Here is an 18,236-nt window from a genome sequence, read left to right on the forward strand (position 1 = left end):
ATACAGCAACAAGTGAACGATTTACTTACTCTTTAACTATAAATGCTGACGTTAGAAAATTATCCGACATTACCTGATAATTCTGCTATATATACTGTGGTTGTGTGATAGTTTGAATAAATCCAGATCACTAACTCTGGTATTAATATCCTTCTATTTATTTACACTGCGAGCAGAACTTTCGCACAGTCGTTGGAAATGCAGCCGTGGCTTACTTCCGCGTTGCAAAATAAGGTTAATAGCCATTATGTTTCTAAGTTAACGCGACCTCTGACCTTATCGTGTTATGATATGATTTATAAAATGGCTTCATTTTTAGATTAAATATACATTGTTCTAAAAAGGGAAATCAAACAAAAACTATACAGGTGGTACTTTACTCCAAAATCAAAACAAATGATAAGACATTATATTTTGCATAAAGAAGTTTTAAGACAATTTAATTAAAATGTGGGGTCAATAGACTTTTTTAGTTCAATTGTTTTGTTTTTGTAATTTTTTTATATTAACAATATCCAAATATACGTATATGTGTCTTTTAAATACTAAAGTGAGCTATAGTTTGGGTGAACAGCGCCTTCTTGTGATTGTAAATATATTGCAAATCAAATAGTCTCCCGTTTAATTAGTAAATGGTGTTAACATGCTGGGTAAGGCCAACGCTATATTGTACATTAAACTCTGATATGTTTTTCTCTTTGATGATCAGGTGTTTGTCACTTACGTCTGTGGCCTTCTTCTCTGCCTGCTCGAGTTTCTCCTGAGCGTCTTTCAGTGATTCTGAATATTTGTCCAATTCATCCTCCACACCCTTTAGCTTCTTCTGTAGGGCCAAGAGCTCTTCTTCCAGCTATACACACACACACACACACACGTTGTGTGGTTAAAAAGACATATTCCAAAGAGAAAACATTTTTTAGGCAGTTTGTTAGACTTTCAATAAATATTTTATGAAATCTACAGATCCCTTAAAGGACAGGGAGGATATTTTATCCTGAAATAGTTTTGCTTTCCCTCCCAATTATTTTGGGTGCCCTCACAATACCATAGCTTTATTCATCCCTTACTTACAGAATTGAATCATCGTTCCCATTCAGATCGGTCACTCGACATTACGTCGATTATCAACACTAGTGGTCGCTCCAGAGAGCCAGAACTCTCTGAATGGTTTTCCATTATGCCAGTTTCATTGGCAGATGTCTTTTGAAGTCTGAAAGACAGCCTCCTCAGAACTTCCCCTTCAGAGTCGACGGATCTCTCTCTGTGGATCACGCCTTCGGCCTTCGTTGTGAGTTATGCACCGAGTTTAGCGGACAAAGCCCTCTTCTGTTCCCTGGGTGCCTGGTGAAGTGTATCCTTATATTTACAAAAGAGGATTGGTAACCCTCTTGATAAAATGCTGTTTTGTGTGTTCTTTTTATTAATGTACAAGTCATCCATATGACTCCAGTAGTTAAATCCATATTTTCTGTAGCAATATGAAAGGTATGTGTGAGGTACAGATCAATATTTAAGTCAATTTTTGATAGAAATTATTCTTCCTGCCCAGTAAGGGGAGTATGCATGAAGAATGTGAATCACTAAAAACACAAGAAGAAGAAGAATGTGAAAGTTAAAGTGGAGGCTGAATGAGCAGGGAGGAGAATTTATAGGAAAATTGGACTTAAATTGGATCAAATATTGATCTGTTTTTCACCCACACCTATCAAATCAATTCTGGAGACATTGATTTAACCACTGGAGATTTTTGGTGCTTGAAAATGTTGGCACCCATTCACTTGCATTGTATGGACCTAAAGAGCTGAGAAATTCTTCTAAAATATTTATTTGTGTTCTGCTGAAGAATGAAAGTCACACACGTCTGGGATGGCATAAGGGTGAGTAAATGATGAGCGAATTTTCATTTTGGGGTGAACTATTGGTTTCTAACCATGGTTTCACTATAGTAAATCTGCAGTAACTGCAAGAATTATGTTTTTTATAAGCAGAGTTTTGGTTTTTAATAATTATTACTATGGTTTACCACAAATATCATGGTTAAAATATGGTTACTGTGTAAAACCATGGTAAATGTTATGATTACTATGGTTGTACTACAAATAACATACAGAAGTTCAACTAACCGTGGTTAATTTTCGTAAGTGATGGATCGTGGATAAAGGGATAGCAAGGGAACCCAAAATGCAAAATAAATTCCTTCCTTGTCCTCTGTGGGGCTCTGTTATCAAAAAAATAATAATAAATAAATAAATTGTATATATATATATATATATATATATATATATATATATATATATATATATATATATATATATATATATATATATCATGTAAGTGTTCCTTTTTAAAACTTTTAATTATAATTTTTTATTACATTTGACTTTGGCTAATGAACCCCCTGCAGTTCCATCAAGAACCCCTAGGGGTTTGCACACCCCAGTTGGGAAACCTTGCAGTAAGAGGAAGACTAAAGGTTAAATGATGCTCTGTAAATCCAGCACATAAATCCGTGTGCGTCAGGGCATTTCGGGCATGTCAGAGCTACGGAGGACATGATGACACAATTATAAAAGATAGTGTTGTGATGAACCTTCTGCAGCTGCTAGCAGTCACCCTCTTCTTTTAACACTCATCAAATAAACACCAAGCCATTAACCATACCATTAAACATAGCTTAGTGTCATAAACCAGCCTCTATTTATTGTGTTCTTTGGGCCATGGAGACAGCTGACCTCTGTAAATGGAAGTGGAGATCATAATACTGGGCTTAAAAATAGATCACACTAATATGAGTTGGTTGTCATGTCATTTTTTAGTCCGCTCATATATAAAGAACCGTAAAAAGACTTCAGTGAATGACAGAACAAACGAAAAGCATCAAAGCAATGCACTCATGCCGGATGCCTTTCTTTTATTCCATCTGATGGAGTGGGACACGCTTAGGCGTCCAGTTATGAGAGGCATTGCAGCTTTAGCGTCAAACATGGCCCGCAGCCTTTCACTGCCTTGACCCCATTGTGTGGAACAATTCCATGAAGGTGGAGGGGGACAAAAAAAGATCATGGACACCATATGTGGTGAGCAACAGGGATGCTATGACAAAGGCCTTGGAACGAGAATAGATTTCCCATCCAGTTGTCCTATCTGAACAAAGTCCGTTTAGAAGTAACAATTTAATAATTTAATCAAAAATGCATTAATCAAATATAAGAGCATAACCTAAAGAAAAAATTCAAAGTTTGAGATCATTTTAAAGTTGAATTAAATAGAAAATTAAGTGAACATCATGTCTGCAATCTTATCATATTACTGTACGTTTCCATGCTCAAGGGTGCATGTGTTTCTTTCTTTCATGCGAAAGCCAGTTGCTCTTCCATTATGGAGCATGATGAAGTCTTTGAAGAAGAAGCCTTCATTAAAATGGCCTTTAGAGAAATAGTTATATACTCTTATTAGTTTAGAGAATGGTTATATAAAGTAACATTGCATGTCTATGGCAAAATTATTTGAAAATTGTGATAATGAAATATTTATCTTCTAAAGCATAGATCTATTATTGTCATTGTGAACACATAAACTAAACTATCAAGTCCTGTTTGCACTGTTAAATGTTACATTTATCAAATCTCTGAAAATGTCAGATCCCCCAGAATGAGCCTCTTAATCGTGGAATGGTGTTGTAATCGAGTATACCCACTTAAATATACTACATATTTACACCTCTATATTTGGTGTTTGTCACTTCAGTTATTCATTGACAGGTCTTAAATAATGAGACTTGTAGAAATAAAAATAGCTTCACTTCATAAGACATATCAAAGATGCTGGATCAGATAAACTGACAATAATCGTTAATACCACTGACCAGATAATTACTGATTATTTTACATATACTAAGTCATTTCAATTAACTTATAAGGGGACAAAATCTACCAGTGAATAATTTTCAAATCCATTACTGAAGGTACAAAACAGTTAAGTTTTTGTATAATTCATTCTTTTAACAATCTCTTACTGTTAAGCCATTTTCATGACTGAATTCCACAAACATTTCCAATGTAGTTTTTACAATTTTCTTTCATTTTATCCCATAGTTCATTTAGAAATCCCATTGAAAAGAACAGAAAGCTGGACCTACAAAAAAGTCATGCCTGTTAATCTCGGTTTACTCATGCAAGACCAACTCTATCTAGTCATGTCTGATTCACCTGTTTGCATTTGTCTTCTGCACCTTTCTTGTCTATCTCTGCCTGTTCTGCACGGTCGATGGCATTCTCCTTGTCCAGTTTCAACATCTGCATTTTCTTCTTGATGGCCTCCATCGTGGATTTCTTTGGTTTCTGACAGCAACAGAGGAGAAAGAGTACAAGTTGTTTGAGGAGGCACAGACGATGAGGATGAACAGCAGAGAGGCTGGGCTGGAATCCTTTCCAAAGGAACTCTGCTCTTTTTTGGAAACTTCCCTAGAGTTTGTTGGAGAGTGACGCCTCCTCCTTATTTGTCCTGCTGTATAGGCTCAGTGTTTGTCCCTCAGCTTTTGTCCATGTTTGGGAGGCTCTGATTCCTCAGTCATTCTCCATTTATACAGAAGCAGCTCATCTGGGATTAGGACATTATTCAGATTGCCCTGGGGAAACAGCTACTAATGTAATGAGACAATATAAAATCCAAATATCTAGATGTTTTTTCCTACTTTCTGCATTAAAAGTTTAATTCATGACAAGATTTTTATGAGAAGTGACGATCATTTTCGTCACCATCTTTTTAACGTATTATGGCCAATTTAATTCCTAAAGGAACAATTAACATTGCTGCACCAATAATGTACTTATATTTTCTATTCACTTCCAAGATGCAACACTACTGTCGGCATGTGTCTATCATAGCCAATTATGAAGATCACCTCAGTGTATTTTATGAATTAGTGCTTGTGCACAACCCATTTCAAATATGTTAAATTAGGGTTGCTGTTTAAGAAGTTGAAACCAGACTTAGTTTGAGAAGGTTTCAGAATCCAAGAGACCACAAATGCCTTTGATTATATTTTCATTGTATGTCTACTCTGCCTCACTAATCAGGACCACACTGATTTAATCTGACCTTAATGATGAGGAGACCATGTAAAAAGACCGGCTTTCAAGAAATGTAAGGAATAACTTTTATTAATAACAAACAAACATTATTACATTGTGCAACGCTTTAGTAAAAACATTAGTTAAGTCATATACTGTATTTTCGTATTCATATTTGAATATGCACTGATCTGTTAAGCAATATAATCGGTCTTCATTAAAAAGATCTTAAAAGAACATTAAGAAAGCTAATTAGAAATGTACAAACAGTTGTCAAAGCATCTCAGATGACGTCTCAGGTTACAAACCAGGAGCAGCTTAAACTATTTACTGTAGGGCAGGAGGAACTCACAAAATGTACTGCAGCTTCAAAGCTTTCTACTTGTTGCTTGAGCCTACGCTCAAAAACTATTAAAAGTGGTACTTTTCATGTGACGTCTAAGCCCCTGCTTAAAATTATGACCTCCTCCCTATGTTTAGGGAATTTTTCTAAGACATTTGAGCTTGCAGTTTTTAAACTGGTTATCCAGAAACCACAACTTGATCCTTGTGAAATTATTAATTAGACCCATTTCAAATCCTCGATATACTGTATGTCTACAGTACTAAAAAAATTGTGTCCACCCAGTTATGTTCTTTCTTGGAGTTAAATTGTATTCACATGGTTTCTGTCAGGATTTTCGCTCCATTATAGTAGAGACTGCACTTGTCAGAGCTGAAATGGCTTCAAACTCTACTATATGCTGCATTTGACACTATAGGTCAAAGCATTCTTTTGGGCAAACTTGAGAATCTTGTGTATGGAGAGCAGTCTAAACCTATGGTAAAATATGGTGTGCTGCAAAGCTCTGTCTTAGGTCCTTTGTTTATCTCCTCGTATTGTATATGCTCCCTTTCGGTGATATTATTAAGAGGCATGACATCAAAATGACAAAAAAAGTCCGGAAATGTAAATTTAAGACTCGTTTTTTAAGACCGCAATATAGTTAAATTCTACTATGCACCAGTTAAGTATGCTAGGAGCTATTGTTTCTTCTGTTACTCCAGTTTTTCTTTCATGTACAGGTATGCTCCTTTATTAGAAGCTCTTAATATCTCCAGCCCAGCCCAACTTCAACCTGGATCTGGATTACATCTGGTCTAATTATGGGCTAAGCCCCAAAGAGTCGTAGGCCACTATTGCTTTTGTAGCTTTTCTTATTATTATTCAACCATGCGAGTCTATGGCAGCCCTTTGAACCGTACAAAGGAAAATGATGAAATATGGCACACTGATAAGAGTGGGCATGAATAGCCCCATAGCAAATTTGGGACCTCTAGAACAAACTCTATAGCGCCACAACAAGTTCAAAGTTTCACTTTTCTTTTGCATGTCTTTTGAACCGTTTGGCCTAGAAACTAATTCTTTTTGCATCTGGTGACTCTCCTCCTGATGATTTCAATGGACCCTTTACAGTAGCAGCCGTAAAACTCTGCTTATTTACAGTAGCCGCCATCTTGGATTATCATGTTTATGGTTTTTCAGCTACTATTCCTTGACATTTCATCCGATTTGCTCAAACAATGGCTCAAAATAATCTCCAGACAGAGCTGCACAGATGTGTGAACGCTTTGTCCTATGAAAATTAAACTTGGTATGCTTCATTAGGACCATAATCTGAGGGTACATGCAAAGTTTGGTGACAATTCCACCTATGGGCCAACTATGTCAAAACATTTGAACTGTTGGGCCTCATGTATTCAGATAGAAGACAAAGGCAGGCCTAACACAGTCATAAAACCTAACTCAGGCCCACATGCCAAGTCATAAATTTTACTGATAAAAATCGCACCAAAAGCAAACAAAGGGAGTCCAAAACAGACTACAAATCCCATGAAGCCTTGTTCACTAAAGGATCGAACTCTCAACTCCTATTGGATGAGGCGCACGACAGAACGCACCTCAACCATGACATCATCAGGAGTAGAAATACCTCTGAAATGCTTCCGGAATCTGCTTCCAGCAACTTTGCTCGCCGTGTGTAGTTGCAGCTCATCGCTGCTCACAGGTGTAGCCTCGTGGCACAAGGAAGTAACATCTGACTTGAAACTGTGGCCATACAATCTCCATCTCGCTGGACGAGTTGAGATTACTCTGTGTTCCACCAAACACTCTAACGGATCCGAAGGAGACCGCCGAGCAATCCGCATCTTCATCCGTTTGCCTGCACAAGTGAAGAGATAAAAGATTTCTCTTCCATCTTCAATCAAGTCGACGTCGCTGATTTCTCCGCCAGCCCGCCGAGAATCAGCAGCCGTACCGCCCGCCGACAGGGCGTAAGAGGTTTACTTCTGGGCAGAGATAGAATATTATAGTGTGTTATTCTTGTGTATCGAGGTTATTGCTTGTACAGTTTACGGACCACCGAGTCCGCTCATTGCAATTAATACTCAGGGTATTAATTATCACGAATTTGATTTGCTGTATTGTAGTCCAACCACATTGGACTGCTGTGCATTTCCGCCATCGCAGGTGAGACCGGCAAACTGAGTTTATCCATTAAAGAATCAAAGACCGCAGAACGGTTTACGAGCCGTCCACCACGTCTCTGAGTGATTAACAACTGCTTTCCCATGATCGCGAAATCGGCTTTGGGGCCGTCACTTAATTCTCTCTCTCTCTCTCTCTCTCTCTCTCGTACTAACACACACACATGCGACCCCTCACAAACATTCTCGCACACATTTATGGCTAGTAGATAGCTTCGTGATAAAGCTCAGCTTTGTCCCTAAGCTACCATTGACTGGTTTCTCTCCGCCCACATCCGTGGCCATATTCTCTGGCCGGTAGTCTCACGTGACACTCTCCACGAGAGTCACGTCCGCCATTTTGTGCGCGTCCCTCCTTACACACACACACACACACACACTCTCACACACACACACACACCCTCATGTGTTATAATCATATCACTGTTTAGTTTGTAGTTGTAAATCGGAAGTTTATTGACTGTATTGTATTAATTATTAATTGATATTACTGCATAAATAAACTTTGTCATATTACAAAGAGAAATGTTTTGGTTTGTTTTGCATACACCTGTGTCATGCTGACGGGATGTCAGTGCTCGAATTCAAGCCTTCATTCATTGTTTTTTCCCGGAAATCGATATTCTTCGGATGTCGATTTTTCTAAGAAAACAATCTAATATTGTTATACTATCTGTTTATTAGTCCCTGATTCCAGGGTGGTGCCCCGTCAATATTAATCCTTATAAATATGCTATTGATTTTTGATAATTGATAATTATCTTTGATGATTGTTGAATTTGAATGATCAATAAGCTAGTGTTAATTTTAATTAATGTTTCATCGATGTTAATGATTAGTGATTATCTTTGATAATTGTTGATTTAAAGGATTAAAAAAAACTAACATTGATTCTCATCAATGTTCTATTGATTTTAATAATTAATAATTATCTTTGATAATTATTAATTATTGCTAATAACCAAACCCGCTCCTAAACGTAGCGCACTAAATTTACTGGAGCCCCATATGAGGTTTTAATGAGTTAGATTCAATTAATTAATTAAATATTAATTAATAACTAAAAAAATTATTATCAATTATTTCTGATCGTAACACTGATCTAAACAACCAGTAAAGCCCTACAGAACCGTTTGTAGATCGAGCCTTCTCTGTTGTTGCCCCCAAATTCTGGAACAGTCTCCCTTCACACGTAAGGTCTGCCCCATCTTAAGCCATTTTTAAATCTTCTCTTAAAACTTGTCTGATCAGGCCATTTCGGCGCAATTAACAGAACTGTTTTCATGTCCTCTCTGACTTTGCTGATAACAAAATGAAGGGAGTCGCACCGAGGGAAAAGCATACTTGCGTTTCGCTGGCCATTTGTGAACCAGCTCATCCACACCCAGCTGGGATTGGGACATGGAGTACCAGAGGGGACAGTGGCCATTCTCCGCTTATAATAATAAAACAAAATCTTGGGTAGGCCCAACCCACCTTTGTCAATCGGCATATGTAACTTATTGAAATTTAACCTGGCACGCTTACCATTCCAAATGAAGGACTTTGCTATGCTATCAAATTGCTTGAAATAAGAGAGGGGGACAACTATAGGGAGAGACTGTAACAGGTAGTTGAATTTTGGAATACAATTCATTTTAATTACATTAACCTTCCCAATCATCGATAAGTGTAATGAAGCCCACCTGTCCACATCATTCGAAAACCTTTTTATTAAGGGATCAAAATTAACTCTGACTAAATCAGACAAATTTGCTGGGAATAAAATTCCCAAATACTTAATGCCCTGTTTGGGCCACTGGAAGGCACCCGGCTGGAAGGCCGTTACTGGGCAGTACGCTGTCAAAGCCAAAGCTTCAGATTTAGACCAACTGACTTTGTATCCTGAGAACTTGGAAAAGGAATTAATAATTCTGTGGGGGCAAGGCATAGATCTAGTGGGGTTGGAGACGAATAATAAAATATAATCTGCGTAAAGCAGAAGCTGATGCGCCACACCTCCCGCAATCACCCCTGGAAAATCATCCTCCTTTCTTATCGCGGCTGCTAATGGTTCCAGGGCAAGACAGAATAATAATGGGGAAAGAGGGCAACCCTGCCGAGTGCCCCTATTCAGAGTAAAATAATCTGAAATTAATACATATGTTTGTACCGCTGCTACAGGGTGATTATAAAGTAACTTAATCCAACCAATAAATGTACTCCTGAACCCATACATTTCCAAAATCTTAAAAAGATAATTCCATTCTACCATATCAAACGCCTTTTTGGTGTCAAGTGAGATGGCAGCGACCGGAGACTGACTTATTGAAATTTCATTAAGTCTCATTAATATCATGTGGTCAGTAGCGAATACGCTACTGACCACATGATATTGATGAGACGCCTGATGTTATCAGAAGAGCTGCGGCCCCGAATAAACCCTACCTGATCTATATGTATAAGAGATGTCATAACTTTACTTAATTGGTTAGCCAAAATTTTTTACAAAATATTTACATCTAGTTGGATCAGGGAGATTGGACGGTAACTTTTACACTCGCTTGGATCTTTGTCCTTTTTAAGAATCAGACTGATCCGGGCTTGTGTCATGGTTGGAGGAAGCTTTCCATTCTTTAATGATTCAGTATAAACTTCTAACAAAAGTGGAGCCAGTTCTGTAGCATAGGATCTAAAAAATTCTGTGGCAAAACCATCTGTTCACGGAGCCTTGCCAATAGGTAGGGACTTAATTACCTCGTCAAGCTCTTCCAAGGTTATCTCAGAACCAAGAGCATTTTTTTGCTCAGTCTTCAGTTTAGGAAGAACTAATGGTTCCACAAAGTTTCTAATATCTTCATCAGTAAACGAAGATGTGGAACTATAAAGGTCAAGATAGAATTCTTTAAAGGCATTATTAATATCAATGGCTGAGGTAAATATTTCACCACCAGCAGATTTCACTAAGGGAATGATAGAAAAAGACTCTCTCTGCTTTATATATCTAGCCAAAAGTTTTCCTGCTTTGTCCCCCAACTCAAAGTATGACTGTCTTGCCCTGAATAACCAAAACTCCACTTTCTGCGACAAAATAGTATTATATCTATATTTCAATCGGGTCAATTCTCTAAGGCCATCAGATGGCATACGGCGCTTCAGCTCTGCCTCTGCACTTTTAATATTTCCTTCCAACTCCACGAGTTCTCGTGCTTTGGATTTTTTGATGAATGAGGCATACTGTATGATCCGACCCCTAAGAACTGCCTTAAGTGCCTCCCAAGCCACGCCCAGAGAGGATACTGAGGACCAGTTGGTCTCCATATAAACACTGATTTCAGTCTTTAACATTTGTTGGAAATCAGGATTTTGCAAAAGGGATACATTAAAGCGCCAACTATATGATTTCTTTTTCTCTATATGTGGCAACACCTCTAAACTCACCAGGGTGTGATCCGAGACTAAAATGTTTCCAACTGAGCAATCAACAACAGATGAAATGAGGGATTTTTATATATATATATAAAATCTATTCTAGAATAAATCTTATGGACTGATGAAAAAAATGTATAGTCTCTACCAGATGGGTTCAAAAGTCTCCAAATATCTGTAAGACCAAGATTTTTACACATCCTGTGAAGCATCAGTGTTCTCTAGGGGGCTTACACATTTTTGCTTCACTATGATCAATAACTGAGTCCATCAAAAGATTAAAGTCTCCTCCCAAAATTATATCATGAGAAGTGCCAGCGGCTTGCAACATCCCTTCAAGATCTATAAAAAAGCCCTGATCATCAGCGTTAGGTGCGTAAATATTAGCCAAAATCAGGCTTTGCCCCTGAATTTCTGCTAAAACAATAATGACTTCCATTAAACTGTTTGAGAAATTTGAATTGTAAATGTTTATTTACCAATATAATGACTCCCTTGCTCTTACTTGAGCCAACACTAAAGAAAATATGTCCACCCCATATCTTCCCAAATGTTTCAGCTTCCTGCGGGGAAAGATGTGTTTCTTGAAGAAAGACTATATCATATTTCTTATGTTTAAGAAAATAAATAACCTTCCTTCTTTTTATGGGGTGCCCCAACTCATTCACATTCCACGTGAAGAGAGACAATCCACTCAAATTAACATTTGACATTTTGATATAATAGAAAAAAAAATTGTGTGCCAAAAACAAAATTATGAAGACCACATTTCAACATTAATGCAACAATAAAACCCCGAACTTCCCCCGAATAAAACAAACAGAAAAAAGAAAAATGTGCGCATTAACCCCGCGCACGACAGCGCCAATCCCTTTAAACTCAAGGAGTTCATGTATGCCTACGAGAGCCACAACTTTGCCATTGGATTGCTCAATTTTGCCTCACAAATTTGTAAGGCAAAATTACATAACATCAAATATTTTGCAAAACAAACCCCAGCCAATAGGCAGAATAAACACAAAGAACATGTAGACTCATTCACAGAACTGTTTCGAAGGTGTGTTCCTTCACAAAACAAATTCCAGCCGATATAAAGCCGTTCAGTTTCCTCGGTCAGACAAACGAATCTTCAGTGAGCCAGCTGATGAGTGCAGCAGATGATGTAATCATTCCAATGCCCCATGAAAATACTCCACATATCGTACTCCAGCCAACAGGAGGCATAAGCACAAAGAACTGACTGATTCATCCATAACTGTCCCAAAGTAATGTTATTTAACAAAACAAGCTCCAGCCACTAGGCGGAACCAGCACAAAAGGAAACGAAACACGCATCCCGGTTCCTCGGATAGTCAAGAGTCACAAGATTCACTCGGAGGCCGCATAAAAGTATATCCCATGATTTACACAGTCCGCCAACTTTATAAAAGACATCCTTTGTGTGGGCATGTAGATATTTTGCGGTCATCCGTTCATTATAAAAGTGATCTTCCGTCAATGCAAAAGTTTCTTTAAGGAAAAGTGTTAATCCACAAAACAAAACAAACTCCAACCACTCGGCGGAGCCAACGCAAAAGGAAACAAAAATGGCGCCCAGCTTTCTCCGAAAGCCAGAGTATGTACAGTGAGTCAATCCACTCACAAGAAAAACACCCAATGGTTACTCACCCATTGTTTCAATAAAAGACATTGCCTGATTAGGACATGTAAATACTTTGCTGCCGTCCTTGGTGTTTATTCTCAGTCTGGCTGGAAACATCAGAGCAAAAGTGATCTTCCGTTGATGTAAGAGTTTCTTGCATTCCCTAAACCGATCGCGTTTCTCTCTTGTCGAGTTCGCAAAGAACAAGAAAATATTGTAATTCTTCCAAGAAAGCTTTCCTTTGTTCCTCACCTGGCGCAACACAAGATCTTTATCGGATGATCTCAAAAATTTGGCCAGAATCGATCGGGGCCTGTCTCCCTCAGCAGATCTGTGAGCTGGGACTCTGTGAGCTTGCTCGATTTCCAGCTTGTGGCCTGTTATGACTCGGGAAAAGCTCCTCTAGGAATTTCACCATATCACTGCCCTCCTCATGCTCAGGAATTCCAACAATTCGAATGTTATTCCTGCGGCTTCTATTCTCAAGATCTTCAAGCTTTTCAAGAACACGTTTCAAATCAACTTTGGTCGCGGGCGGATTAGCGGCTAATTCTGTTCTCTCTGATGACTCCAAAAAATCGATTCATTTTTCAACATCTGTCACTCTTGTGACTAGCTCCATCACCGTAATCGATCGACGTATTAAAGCGAGATCCTCCAAGTCCGCAAATACCTTCGTCAACATCACCGACATGTTGGACAGTTGACGCTGGATTCCTTCTCCTGCCGCGCCATCCAAATCGAGTCCCCGGTCCACAGGCCTGTCTGAGCTTTCATCTTGAACCCATAAGTGTCTTTTAATGTCTCCAGAGCCCAAGGATTTTGAATTCTTTGCCATGTTTACCTCAAATAGTAAATGTGTAACTAGGTGTATCGAATTTCACCAGATTATATCATGAAAATAACAAAAAAAAATTAGCAAAGTGCGCAGAGCTGTCTCTCACACGTTTCCCCTTCGCATGGGGTTGCCGTACCTGTTCTCTCTCTTTTATTAAAATATTTGTTAAAGAGGAGTCACGTGACATTATGCGAGGGTTGATTGCTTGAAGGTGAGCTCTGCTTAAACTTTGCTACAATTATACTTTTAAGCAATTTTTAACCAGTGAGAACTGTAATAGTTTTGTTTGCTAAAATGCTGGGAGGGCAGGATGTCGAAAAATTTGAAATCGTCTGTCTGTGGGGATATTAAAAGGCACTTACGCTCTCACGCGTCGGACGACTCACAGGATCAAGATGGCTGTTGATAGTGGCAGTGAGCTTCATAATGTAGGTTGGGATATCTCAAACATTTATGCAGCGCTGACGAAAATCTCAACCGACATGGAGGGCCTCGCAGAGATACATTTAGCGATCACATCTATGGAGGCGAAACTTTCCACCCTGATCACAAGAATGGCCAATGTTGAAAAATGGGTTGAGTTTCTGGTGTTGGCCGAAAGAGAGCTACAGGATAACCTGCCTGCTTACAAGGCTGATTTGGAACAGGTGTGGGAAAAACTAGAGGATATGGAAAATCGGAGCAGGCGTAATAATGTTCATTTCCTTGGAATCCCCAAGGGAAAGGAAGGTCAGGATATGGTGAAGTTGTTTGACGGGCTTATTCCAAATTTGATCGACACACGGACCGTCGGCTCGAAAATAAGCGTGTGCACAGAGCTCTCGGTCAGCTTCCCCCGGCAGGTGACAGACCCCGATCAATCCTGGCAAGATTCTTGCGATCGGCTGACAGCTTGTTCTACGAGCGGCGAGGAATAAAGGCAAGTTGTGGTGGGAGGACCTCCAGACTTTCCAGACTTTTCTTGATTGACTCAAGCGAACAGGACGGATTCAAAGAGTGTTAAAAAAATTGCTGCACCAACAGAAGGTGAGCTTCACACTGCTTTTTCCTTCAAAGCTGAGAACTGATGCCAAGGACGGACGTAAGACTTTTACATGCCCACAACAAGCTATGGCCTTCATTAGATCAATGGTGTGAGTGGGTAATTTTGCCTTCTCTCGATCAACAATACATACTACACAATAAGCATTTTACTGATGCAGCCTGAGAGGGGTTTTTTTCCCTTTCTTTTTTTTCTCCCTTTGTTTACTTGCTGTAGAGCTCATTCGTTCACTTTGTGGGTTCGATGTTGTTGTTTACTGGGGCCTATTTTATTTTTATTATTTGTCATTTTATTGAACATATTTATGTACAATTTAATAGCATGGTTTATGTTAAGAAAAAAGGAGAAAAAACAAAACAAATAATAATAATAATATATACATATATGTGTAGAAACCACTGGACTTGAGCAGTCTGGTAGCAGTAGTGCCGCAGAAAGTCTCATGAGCATGCATGGACCGTTGGATTTCCAAGTGATGGACAGCAGTTGGGACTGTTATGCACGAGTTTTAAGTGCTTTTTTTCCCTGTTCTTTGGGTTAAGGATGTTGTGGTTACATCAATGTTGGATATAATTTAGCCTTCAAGTATTTGTCTGATTTTAGCTCAGACCCTAAAAGATCTATGCCTACCTTCCACAGAATTATTAATTCTTTCTCCAAATTTTCAGGATATAGGGTGAAGTGGTCTAAATCAGAAGCTCTTGCTCTGACAGCATATTGCCCTGCCATGGCTTTCCAACTTGGCGCCTTTCAATGGCCCAAGCAAGCCATTAAGTATTTTGCCATTTTATTTCCAGCAAATTTGAGAGATTTATTTAGTTAATTTCGACCCATTAGTGAAAAGGTTCTCATGTGATGTGGATAGATGGGCTTCACTACATTTGTCTATGGCTGGGAAGGTCAGTGTCATAAAAATGAATTGTATCCCCAAATTAAATTATTTACTGCAGTCTCTCCTGCTAAAAGATCCACTTTCTTATTTTAAACTATTTTTCAAGTCTTTTATTTAGAATGGTAAACAATCTTGGTTGCATTTCAGTAAGTTACATAGACAAAATGACAAAGGAGGTTTAGGCCTCCCCAAAATGTAGTTTTATTACTATGCTTTTAATCTGACATCTGGCCCATTGGTCTCTTCCACCTGAGAGAGAGCCCCTCCCTGGTACAACATTGAACGGGCGGTCCTTACCCCAATCTCACCATTGCAAAATCTCTCTATCAAATTGCCTAAAGTAAAAATGCATCCCATTATTTCACACATGCAGTATGGACAAAGGTTTTCCGTATGTTCAATTTTGATACTTACCTAAATGTTTCCTGAAGTATATGGCTGAACCCCAATTTATGCATTAAGTCCACCTTTTGCTGGAACGAATGAATTGAGAGGGGTGTTGCTACACTTCGTGACCTTTATGAAAACTGAGCTTTGAGATCATTTGAAAATATATTACAGTAATTTAGGATTTCTAGGTCTCAATTTTTCAGGTATTTACGGTCACTATTGGCTTGCTCACCAGGTAGTTTGTAAGGCACTATTCTTGGTAAAGCTGCTTTGGAACAATATTTATTGTGAAAAGTGCTGCTAATTCTATGCGAATAGCACTTATGATTTAACTTTTGAACTCTTGACTTAAAGAAATGCATGACTTTATTCAGCAGAACAAAAATTAAGATTTTTAATTTTCTCAGCTCTGTTGGTCCATACAATGCAAGTAAATGGTGACCAGAACTCAGAAGGTTTAAAAATGACATAAAGGAAGCATAAAAGTAATCCGTATAACTCCAGTGGTTAAATCCATATCTTTTGAAGCAATATGATAGGTGTGGGTGGGAAACAGATCAATATTTAAGTCCTTTTATGCTAACAATCTCCACCTTTGACCATCCCCAACCAGTAGGTGGTCGAGTGTGAAAGTCACTTCCACACCAGAATGTAGAAGTAAAAGTGTAGATTTACAGTTAAAGAAGGACTTAAATATTGACCTGTTTCTCAACTACACCTATCATACCACTTCAGAAGATATGTATTTAACCACTGGAGTCTTAAGGATTACTTTTATACTGCCTTTTGGGCCTTCAACGTTCTGTTCACCATTCACTTGCATTGTGAAGACCAACAGAACTGAGATATTCTTTTAAAAATCTTCGTTTGTGTTTTGCAGAAGAAAGTCATACACATTTGGGATGCATTTAAGTGTTACCGGTCTATGAGAAGTCTTTCAGGTATAGTAAATTACAATGTTCATCACCAGCACCACTGTATCTTTAAAAAAAAACAAATGAAACATGATTTCTTTGGAAAACAGTGAATTTATGAGTTTTTAGTTAAACATGACTAATTGCATTTGCATATTTAAGGTGAGAAAACTGTTAACAAAAATACAGTTATAAAATATAGAGAAAAGGCAGTAATGGTGAAAACTCAAGCAGTTTATGCATTTGAGCCATTAATAACAGTCTCAATAATGTTCTCTACAATCACTCTGAATTTTCTTTGATTAACACAACAATTTTAATTAATAACCAATTCTTCTGTTACAAATAATTGTTTGAGATCTAATCATCATCTGTATGGGAATTTAATGAACACTGAATTGCAAAAAAACAAACAAACAAACAAACATGTAAATATGGCTTTATGCTTTATAAAAGTTATAATTTTTATAGAAATGCCAGAAGACCAAAATGTTAACACAAACATTGATAAACATTGTAATAAATTTAATAGTAGATACCATTTGTAACATTTCAAAGCTTTATGATTCTTTTCTTTAGAAAGTGATATGATTTCTCTCTATGAATTCTATCAACGCAAAGGTAATCATTGCACCACTGGTCCAGATTGCCACAGAAAAGGAAAAATAAAAAATAAGGAAGAATCGCTGTCAACTCTCAGAACAACAGAAGATGCCTATACATCCTCCAAAAATATAGAAATTCATGTCATCTTTAAAAAGCTTACCAGACAAACACTGTTTGGCCCTGCCAGGAACATGGCATGTGAATGAAGCAAATGTGCTTAAAAAATACTGCTGATCTAAACTATCTAGTACTGAACTTTTTCTTACATAGGTCTATTAGAAGCTATTAAAAATGACTTGCATATGCGGCACATTATTCAAATAAATCCAAAACAATAAAGCTAAATAGAAAATCTGGCATGGCAATAATCATAAAAGTGACAGAAATAAACAAAATACTTTTAAAATAGACATCCTGATACATTGTTCACTTTGTACTCATTGCATATCTTTCATTTATCTTCCCGTTATCCGTGTAGCTCATGAATCCATGTAGAAAGGCTCTTTTAGTCTCTGTTGTGTCTCACTGCTCCTGTCCGTCCTCTCTCAGCTCTGATGGCAGGAACTTGTACTGCTGCTGTCTGATCATTGCCAGCTTTTTCCGGGCTTCTTCCAGCTCTCTCTCCTTCCTCAGCATCTCCTCCTGAGCAGCAATGATCTGAGCACACACACAAAGATCCATGTTAAAATCCAGAATGCATGCATGGAAGACACAGGAAGTACAGCAGGGTCAGAAATTGACCAGACAAAACTGCCCCAGATATTTAAAATGCTGGGGCAAAAAAATGTCCTCAGATTTTCTAGAATCATTTTAGAATATTCTACTCTAGTTACGGGGTTCAGTGGGTTTGCAGACACTGTAGTGACCTGCAGCTGTCAGACATCTGTATTCACAGTCTCAGAG

At 38.2% G+C, this 18,236-nt stretch overlaps 3 protein-coding genes across 7 annotated transcripts in view; 1 reads left to right on the forward strand and 2 right to left on the reverse strand.

Moving 5' to 3' along the window:
* The window catches only part of tpm2 (tropomyosin 2 (beta)), a 50,966-nt gene extending 46,496 nt beyond the window's left edge, over positions 1 to 4,470 (reverse strand). The window contains exons 1-2 of one of the 4 annotated variants that reach the window (XM_051683981.1): positions 4,209 to 4,464; positions 725 to 850 (exon numbers count right to left, since the gene is read on the reverse strand). In XM_051683981.1, the coding sequence (XP_051539941.1) occupies positions 725 to 850; positions 4,209 to 4,322 (240 nt within the window). In that variant the 5' untranslated portion in view covers positions 4,323 to 4,464. Of the gene's footprint in view, positions 1 to 724; positions 851 to 4,208 lie in introns of all 4 variants that reach the window. The other 3 variants (XM_051683979.1, XM_051683982.1, XM_051683980.1) reach the window with 3 other exon arrangements.
* The window catches only part of ca9 (carbonic anhydrase IX), a 332,582-nt gene that overhangs the window by 265,355 nt on the left and 48,991 nt on the right, over positions 1 to 18,236 (forward strand). The window lies entirely within an intron of this gene.
* Positions 16,822 to 18,236, reverse strand: part of tln1 (talin 1) — a 197,848-nt gene continuing 196,433 nt past the window's right edge. For both annotated transcript variants that reach the window (XM_051683214.1, XM_051683215.1), the window contains one exon: positions 16,822 to 17,990. In XM_051683214.1, coding sequence (XP_051539174.1) covers positions 17,856 to 17,990 — 135 coding nt within the window. In that variant the 3' untranslated portion in view covers positions 16,822 to 17,855. The remainder of the gene's footprint in view (positions 17,991 to 18,236) is intronic.

The sequence above is a fragment of the Myxocyprinus asiaticus genome, chromosome 42, assembly GCF_019703515.2.
Source record: "Myxocyprinus asiaticus isolate MX2 ecotype Aquarium Trade chromosome 42, UBuf_Myxa_2, whole genome shotgun sequence".
Lineage (NCBI taxonomy): Eukaryota > Metazoa > Chordata > Actinopteri > Cypriniformes > Catostomidae > Myxocyprinus > Myxocyprinus asiaticus.